Source organism: Muscardinus avellanarius, assembly GCF_963383645.1.
Source record: "Muscardinus avellanarius genome assembly, chromosome: 7".
Classification (NCBI taxonomy): Eukaryota; Metazoa; Chordata; class Mammalia; order Rodentia; family Gliridae; genus Muscardinus; species Muscardinus avellanarius.
Window position 1 is genome coordinate 111,847,808 of NC_137793.1, and position 12,550 is coordinate 111,860,357.

At 40.2% G+C, this 12,550-nt stretch overlaps 1 protein-coding gene across 2 annotated transcripts in view; it reads right to left on the reverse strand.

Annotated features, from left to right (window-relative positions):
* RABGAP1L (RAB GTPase activating protein 1 like) overlaps nucleotides 1-12,550 on the reverse strand; it is a gene marked incomplete at both ends in the record, with an annotated part of 518,644 nt that overhangs the window by 456,865 nt on the left and 49,229 nt on the right. For both annotated transcript variants that reach the window (XM_080699626.1, XM_080699625.1), the window contains 2 exons: nucleotides 7,553-7,694; nucleotides 11,081-11,247. In XM_080699626.1, the coding sequence (XP_080555752.1) occupies nucleotides 7,553-7,694; nucleotides 11,081-11,247 (309 nt within the window). The remainder of the gene's footprint in view (nucleotides 1-7,552; nucleotides 7,695-11,080; nucleotides 11,248-12,550) is intronic.

A 12,550-nucleotide genomic window follows, 5' to 3' on the forward strand; every position in this document is an offset into this window, starting at 1 on the left:
ACAAAAAATAATAATAATAAAATAAAAATGGCTCAGGGTGTAGCTCAGCAGTAGAATGCTCGTGTATTCAATTCTGTGTGTGTATGTATTGTGTGTGTATGTGTGTGTGTGTGTGTGTCTCTCACACACACACACACACACACACAAAGATAAAGGAAGGAAAGAAGGCAGGCAGGCAGGCAGGCAAGCAAGTATATATTAGATTAAGTCTTCCAATCTTCAAATAGGTACCAATGTGCAACTTTATTTAGAATATGATCATTTAGTAGCTAGATATGTGAGATTTCTGCCCGTTTGAAATATAATTCATTAAAACAAAACAAAGATCATGGGTCATGAAATAATCACTTTTCCTGGACAAAATAATAAAAATCAAGAATAAAATTGTATTTTAACTTAAAACAGTAGTCGGGTGTGGTGGCACATACCCACAATTTCAGTACTAGGGAGGCTGAGACAGGAGGATCACAGGTTGGAGGACAGCCTCAACTCTCATCAACCTAGCGACACTCTGTTTCCAATAAAAAGTAAAACTGTGTTGGAGGTGTAGCTTGAAGATAGAATGCCTCTGCGTTCAGTCTCCAGTACCACACACACACACACACACACTACTCAGTTATTCTATGAATCAAATTAAGTGGCAGAAGAGAACTTTATTTTAATAAAAATTCCATTTCATCTCAAACTTGAGGGGCTTCCAATAAAAACATATTTAGTCCCTCATGTCAGCTCTCAATAATCTCACCCGGGATCGAGGCGTCATCAAACTCAGCGCAGCGCGAGCCTGCCGCCACAGCCAGCAACGCACAGAACCAGACTATGAAATTCACCCTCCTCCCACCCCTCGTATCTCCTCTTACAGATCTCCATCCTGTCCTGCCACGTTTACAGAAAGTGTTGATAAGGACATCAAAAGCAAGCACTATGACAATGTCTCTAAAATAAATTTTAAATTAGCTTTAATCTCTCTCTTTTAAGAAACAGTTCCAGACAAGAAATAAAGCCCAGAAGCATCGTATTAATTGGCATGAAGGAGGATTTGGGGTTGGGGAAGCGAGGCATTGCCACGCTGCAGTTAGAGAAATGGACGGCTACACGCAGCTTATCTGACATAAAAATGGCACTAATTAATGAAGAACAAGGGATGACTTTCTATGAGATACTGGTTAACGCAAACTAATTTCCTAACTTCTGAAATGAACTTCTGTGCATATGTAGAGGTGTGGTACTGGAGACGGAACCCCGGGCATTCAGGATCTCAGTAAGCTGCAGAGGGCCTCGCTGAGTTGCTGAGTCTGGCCAGGAACCTGCAACGCTCCTGCCTCAGCCTCCCAAGTGCTGGGATTACAGGCGTGTGTCAACAAGCCAGGCTTAAAATAAACATTTTAAACAAATTAGAAAGAAAGATAGAAAGAAATATAACCACTTGATTTCTGACAATGTCTCTTTACATCAACAGTAAACCGCACTAAGTACTTAAATAAGCAAAATCTGACACCAGTGTGAAAATAAAAAGCCCAAGAGAAAACAGGAAAAAGAACTGCAAGAGAAACCAAACCTACAAAACTGAATAACCCAATAGGAGCGTTTAACAATCACTTCATTAATTTTTTTCTAAAAGCAAGTAATAAAAAAATCGCAATTCACACTTATTATGTTCACAATCTTGAATTTACTATAAAGTTAAAACTTCATGAAGTATATTTACATTTAAAATATTTTGGAAAGCCAGGCAGGCTGGCATACACCCATAATTCCAAGAGGATCGCAGGTTCAAGTCCAGTCTCAGAAAATTAGCAAGGCCTTCTACAACTCAGTGAGACTGTTTCAAAATAAAAAATTTTTAAAAACGGGCTGAGGGTGAAGCTCAGAGGTAGAACTCCCCTGAGTTCAATTCCCCAGTACCACAAAAATACAAATAAATAAATAAATAAATACAAACTAAATGCAGGCTCTGATATACTGTAAAGATACAATCAAGTGTTAAGTTTATTTAATGATACTCTGAGCCTGGTAATGTGTTTTTGGTCACTGTTGTCATTGTTATTGTTTTTTGTGGTCCTGGGGGTCAAACCCAGGGGCATCCTACCTCCCAGCTATGCCCCCAACCTCATTATTATTATTTTTTTGGGGGTTTTTTTTGTTTTTTTTCTTTTTGAAACAGGGTCTAAGTTGCTGAGTCTTCCTAAGCTGCTCAAGCTGGCCCTGGACCTGCAATCCTCCTGTCTCATCCTCCCAGGTACTGGAATTACAGGTGTGCATCCCCACACCTGGCTTACCTGGCCATGTATCTTCAAGGACAGTAAACTGTATTTGCCACTTGTAGCCTTCAAATTGCATGCTGCAGCTAACTATCCATGTTACAAGTAACTCCAGAAAATATGAGGTCAACAAACTCACCACTTTGAAATTCACACGAAGAAAGACAAAGTGTGGCTGAGTTTCGGGGGAGGGGCGACTCGGTGTGTGGAAATGTACCGGGAGATGGAGGAAAGGCGACCCCTAGGATGCTGGCCTGACGGACTTTCTGCTCAGGGTTTTTATATTTGAATTAATACCTCTAACGCACTTGATTTTTGAACAGCATCTGAAAACCACGCAAGAATATCTTAATTCATTTTACTTTAGATCTTTCCCAGAAAACCAAGAGCAATTTTAGTCATTTTAAATCTGAGTTCCCTTTTTAGCTAAATTACAGGCTAAGGCAAGACAATTTAGAATGACTTGAACTTCCACTCTTGCTTTGACAGGCAAATTGTCAAAAATAATTAAATAAAAGAATACTCCAATTCCCCCCGGTAGGAACACGTTTCTATGCCACCTCCAGTTCCAACTTTTGATGTCTGCGTTGACAGGAATGTCAATTACAGAACTAATAATAAAGTGTATTGAAAATGGATGAACACCTATCTATAAAAGAGAAAAAACGATTACTTCCTACTCTACGGTTTCTATAAATTTTCTTACATCAGCAACAGCTAATCAGTTTTTCTAAAGAAAAGGGGACATCTCAGGTAGCAAAAAAAAAACTGTCAAGAACAGAAATTAAAAAAAAATAGAGAAAACCAGAAATTTGATAACAAGCTCACATTTAAAACATATTTTTATATTTTTCATATTTTCAAATGCAATTCCAAGAATGTTACATGTTTCTTTGAGCCTTTGAGTAGTACTGAAGAATTATAAAAAGAAAGCTGTTAGATGGGCGTGGTGGCACACGGCTATAATCCAACTGAGACAGGAGGGTCACAGATTCAAGTCTAGTCTCTGCAACTTAACAAGACCCTGTTTCACATAAAAATTTTAAAAAGCTTGTGGGCTAGTCCGGAGGTAAAACACCCCTGGGTTTAATCTCCAGTGCCAAAAAAACAAAAGAAAATTATTCATTTGTTTATTATCCATTCACTAATCATTATCCCTTGATTTATCTAGAGCCTGTCACAGTACGTACTGCGTAGACTCTTGAACACACAGATAGTCAAGAACACACAGATTTCCAAACCACCAAGAAAGGAAAAAGAATAGAATTGTCTGTAGATCCACTCACTCTTCCGTCTCCTGGTTTTTGTTGTTTGTTTTGTGCTACTGGGGACTGGACGCAGGGGTGTTTTACCTCTGTGCAACAACTCCAGGCCCCTTCCTTTTTTATATACAGGGGCTTTCCAGATTGCTGAGAATACTGCTAAATTGGCCTGGTCTCAAAACTGAGATCCTCCTGGCTCAGCCTCCCAAGTACTGGGATTACAGGCATGTACTACACCTGGCTAGGGGTCTGTTGTAGTTAGATATAGAATATGCCCTGAAGAACTTACGTATTAATGTTGAGTTGATGTAATTAAGTTACCAGGGTCACAATGGATTCACTGGATGGTCATCTAAGCAGGTGGGGTGTGGCGGGCGGAGGTGGGTCCCCGGAAGTGTGGCCTAGGGACTGTGCTTGGGTCTTTGAATGCCCTTGCCTACTCTCTCTTGCTTCCAGCCTCTGTGATATGAAAGCAGATCCCTTGCTCTCTCCCTCTCTCTGCTTCCCACTCCTATACACTGAGCTCTGCAAACCTGGCCGGGTATGGACTAAACCCTGGAATCTCCAAGAACTGAGCAAATAAACTTTCCTTCCTCTAAGTTGTGTGGTCAGTTGTTTTGTATCACATCAGTGAGAATGTTAACTAAAAAGGTCTCCTTGTTAAAATCCTAGCAGTTTATGTTTTCCTAATCAGGATTATAATCTCATGCTATCTGAAACACTGGCCTTGCTGCAAAAATCCCCACTGTTTCCAACAATGCTCCAGAAACGTGGGCTTTTTCCACACACTGCTGCTAATCAAGTGACATCCTTCCAGTAGCAGAATTATAGCTGCTGGTTTTTACAGTTGGCCCCACCTAAATAAAGCCATCATGACCTCAGCCAGCACCGAGACTGAGCAGGATGGGAGCAGCCTCAGGGGCTCAAACATCACCGGTACCCCTGGCATGAATCCACAAGGCTCAGCAGTTTCTCTTCAGTAAATCGCTTCTCAATTTGTTGTCTGATTTTGGTCACTTTCCAAAGTCCTGAGATGGCTGTTTTTGACAACTTTATCCAGTTTTATCATGACATGGTGATGAGTGGATTTGCCAAACTCCTCACTCAGTCAGTCTGCCTTAAATGCATTTTAAATATAATTTGCCTGAGTAACCTACTAAAAAACAGTCACTGAAAATATTTTGAAACATTTCTAAGTATAGAAACTGCCACCATGCTAAAATTACTATTTTCTTTGACTGTTAACATGCCTTTGTGGAAAGGCGTACTCAGGTGGACCAAAGTGGAAAAAGCCTTCTAAGCAGAGTCAACAGCATTTGGAAAGACACCGCAGCGTGTCGGGGAGCGTGCGGACGAGCTGCGCGGTGGACTCCTCTCCAACTGCAAAGAAGTGCGCATCTCCTATTAGTGCCTAACAATGGCCTCTCTTGGCCACAGCAATCTGGATTTTAGTCCCATCTCTTTCCTTTCCTCATAAAATCTCTTGAAAGAATAATTCAACACTGTTCCCCTCTTCCTCCCCTCAACCCATTCTTTAACCCACTCTGATCAGACTTCTGCCCCAACTTTATTAAAAATCACCCGCCTACAGATTCAGTGACCTCTCACATGAGCCGAATCCAATGACCAGGGCTTGGGCCTTAGCTGCTGGACCGCCCGGCCCCACTTGACCACACTGCCGAGGACGCTCCTCGGCCTGCACCACACAGGCTTGCTGCTCAGATTAGATTATTCAGATTATTTTCTGCAGATCCTTTAATGGAGGCTTTCTCTTCCCATATTTATACATAGTATAAAAGTTAGTGATTTTCTAACATCCAGGGTGTGTGTGTGTGTGTGTGTGTGTTACTGGGGACTAAACCCAGGGGCATTCTATTATACTACATCCCCTTTTTAATTTTTTATTTTGAAACAGGATGTCGCTAAATTGCTGAGCCTGGTCTAGAACCAACCTGCCATCCTCCTGTCTCGGCTTCCCAAACACTGGGATTACCGGCGTGTGCCACTGCCCACTGTAACATCTGCTTTTAACCTAGCTCTCCCACATTCTACCCTGCGATAATTATAGCCCCTCCCACTGCTTTCTGCTGATCTCTGGCTACAAAACACTTCTCACAGCTTAAGACTATTCCTAATGACAGAAAAAGCATGTCTCATTAATGTTCCACAGTGAACTCAAACACAATGTGTAAAACTGAATGTGCCTGACCCTCACCTCCAAACCGACTCTGCCTTCTCTGGCAAGCCTCTTCTCATTTGTTGGTACTAAGATCATCTGCTCACCTGAGCTAGAAACCAGGATAAAACCACGGATTCTTTCTCTTCCCTTCTTCTCTGCCACAAATGGCTCCCCATTCCTTTACAAGCCTTGTAGGTTTTACCCCAAATGTCTCTCTCTCTTCTGCCCCACTGTCCACATTCTGAGGTGGCTGTTTTGATGCTGTGTGGTGTCATGACAAGTCTGTCAGATGGCTATATAAAAAATGGTGGCATACTCCTGTAATCCTAGTACTTGGGAGGCTGATACAGGAAGATTGCAAGTTTGAGGCCAGCCTCAGCAACTTAGCAAGACGCTGTTTCAAAATAAAAAGAAAATAGGGCTGGGGTTATAGTTCAGAGGTAAAATGCCCCTGGGTTCCATCCCCAGTACAGGAAAAATACAAAATAAAAAAATAAGCACAGCATTTGGTTTCACATGGGTGAAATGGTCCTCCATTTACTTCTAAGCACATCTGTTTGCTAGTAAGTTTGCTTTTCATAAGTAAATGGCTCTTCTATTAAGAAGCATATCTGTACAACTTTCAAATCTTATCACCTCTATGGTAATCATCTTTGAATCATAAAATACCTCTCCAAGCCTTGAATGACAATCAGTAATTTATCATGCAAAATGCCTGGGAAATTAACTTAAGGTGTGCTTGTTGTCTAAAAGACTTCTTTTGAAGATAGTATTCTGGTTGCCAGAAAATTTTTCCACAACCTGTCCTTTAAAGAAGCATGTGTACCTTCTAGCTAGTAACATTTAAAAAGCCCATCCATTACAAGCATATGCTTGCAATCCCAGTACTTGGGAAGCTGAGACAGGAAGATTGCAGGTTCAAGACCATCCTCAGCAACTTATCAAGACACTCAACAACTTAGTGAGACCCTGTTTCAAAATAAAAAACTAAAAAGGGCAGTGGATATAATCCAGAGTTAGCATGTCCCTGGGTTCAATCCCCTGTACTAAAAAGAAATTATAGCCATTATTTCTCAGAGCTAATGCAAATAAAATATGAGAACTAGATCTAATAAACATGCAATATGCACCACAGAACAGAGAGTTGGTCCATGTTAGTCATCCTTTTCAAAGCCAGTACTATAGAAGCAAAGAATTTTTTACCAAATTAGAGCAAAAGAGAGAACTGTGAATACTAAATTGTATAATAAGTTCTTAATCAATAGCACCTGTCACTCTGTTAACTGTGTTCTCTTCATTCTTCCATGTATTTCTCATTTCTAAAGGAACTGGCAATTTTGCATGGCATTCCTTGCAGTCTTCTGCATAACTTTCGGGTAGATGCCTGTCAGTCTTGTTTGTTCTCTGGAGCCCACTGTGATGTGACCCTCAGAGGCCGGTGAGCCTCTCAGCAGCCACGTAAACAGAGCTGAGAGCACATGGTTTCCAAGGCCTGAGTGGCCAGGGACACAGCGACACCAGAAGACGAGCGAAGCCGACAAGATCTACCAGTGAATTCTAAAGATGCTTGAGAGAACATGAAACTTCTCATTACCGACTCCAAATAAAACAGGAAGCAAACCAGCAAAGTGCAAATGTCAAAGTTAAATAGCCGCACAGTGGCACTGGGGAGGATGTAACCAAGGAACTAAATTCTCTCCTGCACTTAGCGGAATCTAGCTTCCCAGTGGCAGGAATAGGAACCATCACCAATCCTTCCTGCTCCGACATGCACACGTGTGCGCATGCGCACACACACCCCACCCCTGACCACTCCTGCCTAGAGGGAACCGGCCTGCCCCACTCCTTACCCTCTTCGGCATCTTCCTCCTGGGGTGACAGGGGGCCCCCTCCTGCGGTAGGAGTGGCCGGCTCCTCCTTCTCGGACTCTCGCTGTAGACTCACCACCTCATAGATCGCGTCTCCAGAGCTGCTGTGGCCTTTTCCTTCAGACTGGAAAGGACATAGCCATACATTTCAAGATTAGAAGTCGTCTGCAGGAAATTCTGAAAGACTGTGCTTCGATGGCTCAGAAAGAGCTGAAATGAGCAGTATCTCATGTATACCTAGTGTGTGTCTGAAGTCTGGAAAGCTTTTTTTTCTGGTGTGTGTGTGTGTGTGTGTGTGTGTGTGCGCGCGTGCGTGCGTGAGTGCATGCGTGTGTGTGTGTGTGTGTGTGTGTGTGTGATGGGATTGAACTTAGAGGCATTCTACCTCCTATACACCCCCGGTTCTATTTCATTTTTTATTTTGAAACAGAATCTCTTGGACTCCAATCTCAAATGTTACATCTACAAAGAGGTTTTCTGGCCCCGTCTTCTCCAACCTAAAACAAGTTTCTTCTGTTTCTGATTCTCGTCAAACCGTGGCCTTCCTTCCCTTTACCACTTACCACAATATAATTACATGTTTATTTTTATACCTGCTTAGCATCTGTCTCACTCACAAGACAGTAAAAATCATAAGAGCAAGGATCATGTTTATTTTAATAAAAAATTGTAAGGTATGTGCCACGCAGTTAATGTATGTAGAATGAATGACAAGAGTAATGGTAAAATACATGAGTTAGACCTGAGTCTGAACTCAAATTTCACTACTAATCTGATGTGTGAAACTGGACAAATGACTTTGCTGAGTCACAGTGTCTGTATCAATAACACAGAAATACTACCTATTCCAAATTGTTAAATATTATACTTTTGAAATTCACCAAAGTGCCTATAAGAAGTTCATTATTACTTATAGCATAATACTAGGTCTAAATGACATAAAATAAAAATATAGGCATATACAGAAATACATCTCTAATATCTACCTCTACTATAATACACCTAAGTTATAAAAATGGCCATTTTAATTATTAACTCTTTTCAAGAATTCTGAATCAATCAAGTTTCAAGTACATCTTCAAAATCATTTCAAATAATGAAATTAAAATAGTCTACTGTATGAAAAATAAAGAAAAGACAACCATGAAAAGCTTAACCAAGTTTAAACCAACCAAATTTTTGTTGTTTTTCTACTATATTCAAGAACCAGAGGACTCAAACCATAGAGTGAGCACTAAAAGAATCCTAAAAATAAATATAAAAAAATCAAAGACTTGAAAAAATGTTCAAATAACCCAAGGGATAGCAGGAAAGGAGAAAAAAAGGAAAGAAAAACAAGAAGAAATAGAAAACAAGTAATAAATAGAAGACCTAAATGTGAGCAAACCAATAATTACACTAAATATAAGTGGCCTTAACATATCAATTAAAAGACAGAGAATGTTGTTTTAAAATGATAACAGGGTGGTATGACTGGTAGATACTTTGTTTTCTTAATTGTTTTGTGATACTGGAAATTGAACCCAGGGGCATATGTGTATACATATACAGGTGGGAGAATACATAGATAAGCATGCAATAGAGAGGACGAGAACATGCTTGTGCTGGTGAAAAGCCCATTTCTTTCCAGGTCTCCAAGAAGTAGAATTCATGTCATAATAATTTACTGGCACTGGAAGAATAACAACCCATTTTGTTTACAGTTCCTTTATTGACTGTCATGCAACTTTGAATAATCCTTTGGCTCGAGAGCGATGAATTGTGTGTGTGTGTGTGTGTGTGTGTGTGTGTGTGTGTGTGCGCGCGCTATGTATGTGTTGTGTGTGTGTTGCTGGGGATTGAACCCAGGGGCATATAACCTCTGAGCTAGACCCCTAGCCCTAGTTTATTTCTCATCTAGAAGCAGGGTCATGCTAAGTTGCGGAGGCTGTCTTACACCTTCGCTCTTCCCGTCTCATCCTTTAACATACTAGGGTTTCAAGTATGTGCCACCGTATCTGGGAAATCCTTTAATAATGACAACAACTAAGCAATCAAAACAGGAAGAGGGAAAAGGCAGGATGGAAGGATGAATGGGAGGGAGAGAAGGAAAAACATCATAAAAGAGCATTAAGAAATGCCCAGAAGACTGAGCTTTTGATATAGCTCAGAGGATGTTCATTACAACATGATGCAAAAACAGTCCACAAGAGAATAAAAGCTGAGTCAGACCACAGCTATAATCGTTTTACGAAGGAAGAAAATCACAACAATTTAACGTGTCTAGCTGATGAAGCCTCGCTGAGCTCTGACAAGTTACTTCAGTATGAAAATGGCTAAGTGGCTTCTCTATTTGTCCGCGGCCTGCTTTTGCTGCAGTGCATTTTGCATATTCGAGCTGGGCAGCAGTAAGTCTTTCAGAAGCTGGCGGTGGAGCAGTAACCGCAGCAGCATACTGAGGATGCCCAGCATTCAAACGGAGCAGTGGACCCCGATTTTACAAAACTCACACTATTAGAATTCACACTGAATTTCACCGTTACCTCCTTTACTACGAAATGAAAACATATTTGACCTACTAACAGTGCCTAGTGTAAGGACGTCGTAGAGCCAGCATTGGGGGTGCACACCTGTCATCCTAGTACTTGGGAGGCTGAGGCAGGAGGATAGGAGGTTTGAGGACAGTCTCAGCAACTTGGTAAAATGCTGTTTCACAAAATAAAAAGTAAAAAAGGCTGCATTGTAGCTCAGAGGCTGAATGCTTCTAGGTTCAATCCTCAGTACAAAAAAAATCAAAAAATAAAAAGAATGACAAAGGGGCTCTAATTTTGTTCATTCACTATGAAAATAATTTTATAGTATTACTGATAAACAGAACAACATATTCATATAATGTAGATTTCTTAATATTGCAAGCAGAAATGAATAGGACTATTAGGTATTTCTTGGCATTTTTTTTACCTGAACTTTATAAGCATGTATTTCTAGACCCTATTTCAATTGTACATAAAGGACAGAAAAGGTTTTTTATATGCAATCAGTATGTCTATTATGTTATATTTCAAGTTTATGTCACAGGATTCTAAAAAAAGTACATAATTATTACACTAACTATAATATATTAACTTTTATAAAATCTAGAAGTGGATTTTTCCAACACTCCATTGTTTGGCTTCCAGTAGCCTCAGTAGCCTTTAGTTTTTTATTTTTTTTTTTGAGAACTTTTATAACTGCTTACAAAATTATCTTGGCATTAAAAATCAAAGGTAGAAGCCAGGTGCGGTGTTGCACACTTGTAATCCCAGTACTTGAGAGGCTGAGACAGGAGGATCGCAGGTTCACTACCAGCCTCTGCTATTTGGTGAGGCCCTCTGCAACATAGTGAGACCCTGTTTCAAAATAAAGAAAATAGGGCTGGGGTGTAGCTCAGAGGTAGATGGCCCCTGGGTTCAATCCCCAGGACTGCAAAAAAAAAAAAGAGAGGTAGAGATAAAAACATATTGTTCTATGAAGAGAACATAAATGGCCTACCTGTTTTAACCTCATGAAGAAAGTCTCCGTGAAAGTCTTTCTGCTGAAGTACCAAAATCGCTCATTTGCAGGGTACACGCGCACGACCGTCTCCAGGAGAAAACGCACGGGCTCCACCACCTCGGTCACCACCATGTCCACCGCCACCGTCATGTACACTCGCTTATCTGCAGGGGTGGTAGGGGTGGTGCTGTTGCTGATTCTTTGATTACTTAGGAAATGTGTCTTCACTTAGGGAAACCTAAGGTCCTTTACAATCATATTACTTTCTATATCTTTATCTTCAACTGTTTTATTACCACTTTGATTAAATAGTCAACCAAGTATTCCAAGTACGCTTGGCAGGCACTAATGATCCAGTCTTAATCAAGTGGCCAGTCTCCTGACATCTGATTTTTTCCATTTCCCAAATCAGACCCTTAATATAAAAATAAATAAATAAAAATTGGTCTGGGCGTAGAGCTCAGTAGTAGCGTACTTGCTAAAATGTGTGAGGCCCTGGGTTTAATTCCCAGCATAAAATCAATCAATCAATCAATCAATAAATAAATAAATAAATAAATAAATAAAAACTTCAGAATATTCTTTGCTTTAAAACTATCAGATTTCTTAGACTGCCTCTGGAGAATCAGAAATTTGTCTTTTCTTTTTTTTAATTTATTTTCAGTACTAGGCATTGAACCCAGGGGCAATCTATCTCCAAGCTGTACTCTTAGCCCCCTCCAAAGGGTCTGTCAAAATTGCTATAAGTTGCTGAGGCTAGCCTCAAACCTGTGATCCTTCTGTCTCAGCCTCCCAAGTCCTGGGATTACAGATGTGTGCCATCATACCTTGTCTTTTAAAGTATCCACCAGTTTTGAGTTAAATGAAAATCTAAACAAGCCCACCATCAGGAGAAATATTTTATAGTATTTTTTAAAGACACTGTACAACATCTATACTCATCAATTACATTTCTATCATATCATCAAACTCAACAAAATTTTGTTATGTTTTTATAAAACACAAGTATTATATCTTTCAAAAGAACTAACATGTTCTAGACATTGTTCCTGATCTAGAGGACCTTAAGGTCAAAAAGAGTAATATAGAGGAATAAAAGAGTAAGATAAGATACAGAACAGAATATTCAACTGACTCTAAGCAGAGCACAAAGACCCAAGACATTTCATCTACTGGGGTCTAAACTCTTTAGTAAAAATCAAGCTTTATTTGACTCATGCATTCTCTGAATAACTGTATAATTTCAATGACACCATTTGGAAATTTTAGAAATCAAGGCAAGGTGCTTGTGCAATATATGAAACAAGTTTAAATTTAAAACACATTGTAGCCGGGCATGGTGGCGCACGCTTGTAATCCCCGCGCTTGGGAGGCTGAGACAGGAGGATCGCACAGGTTCAAAGCCAGCCTCAGCAACTTAGTGAGGCTCTCAGCAACTTAGTGAGACCCTGTTTCCAAATAAAGTAT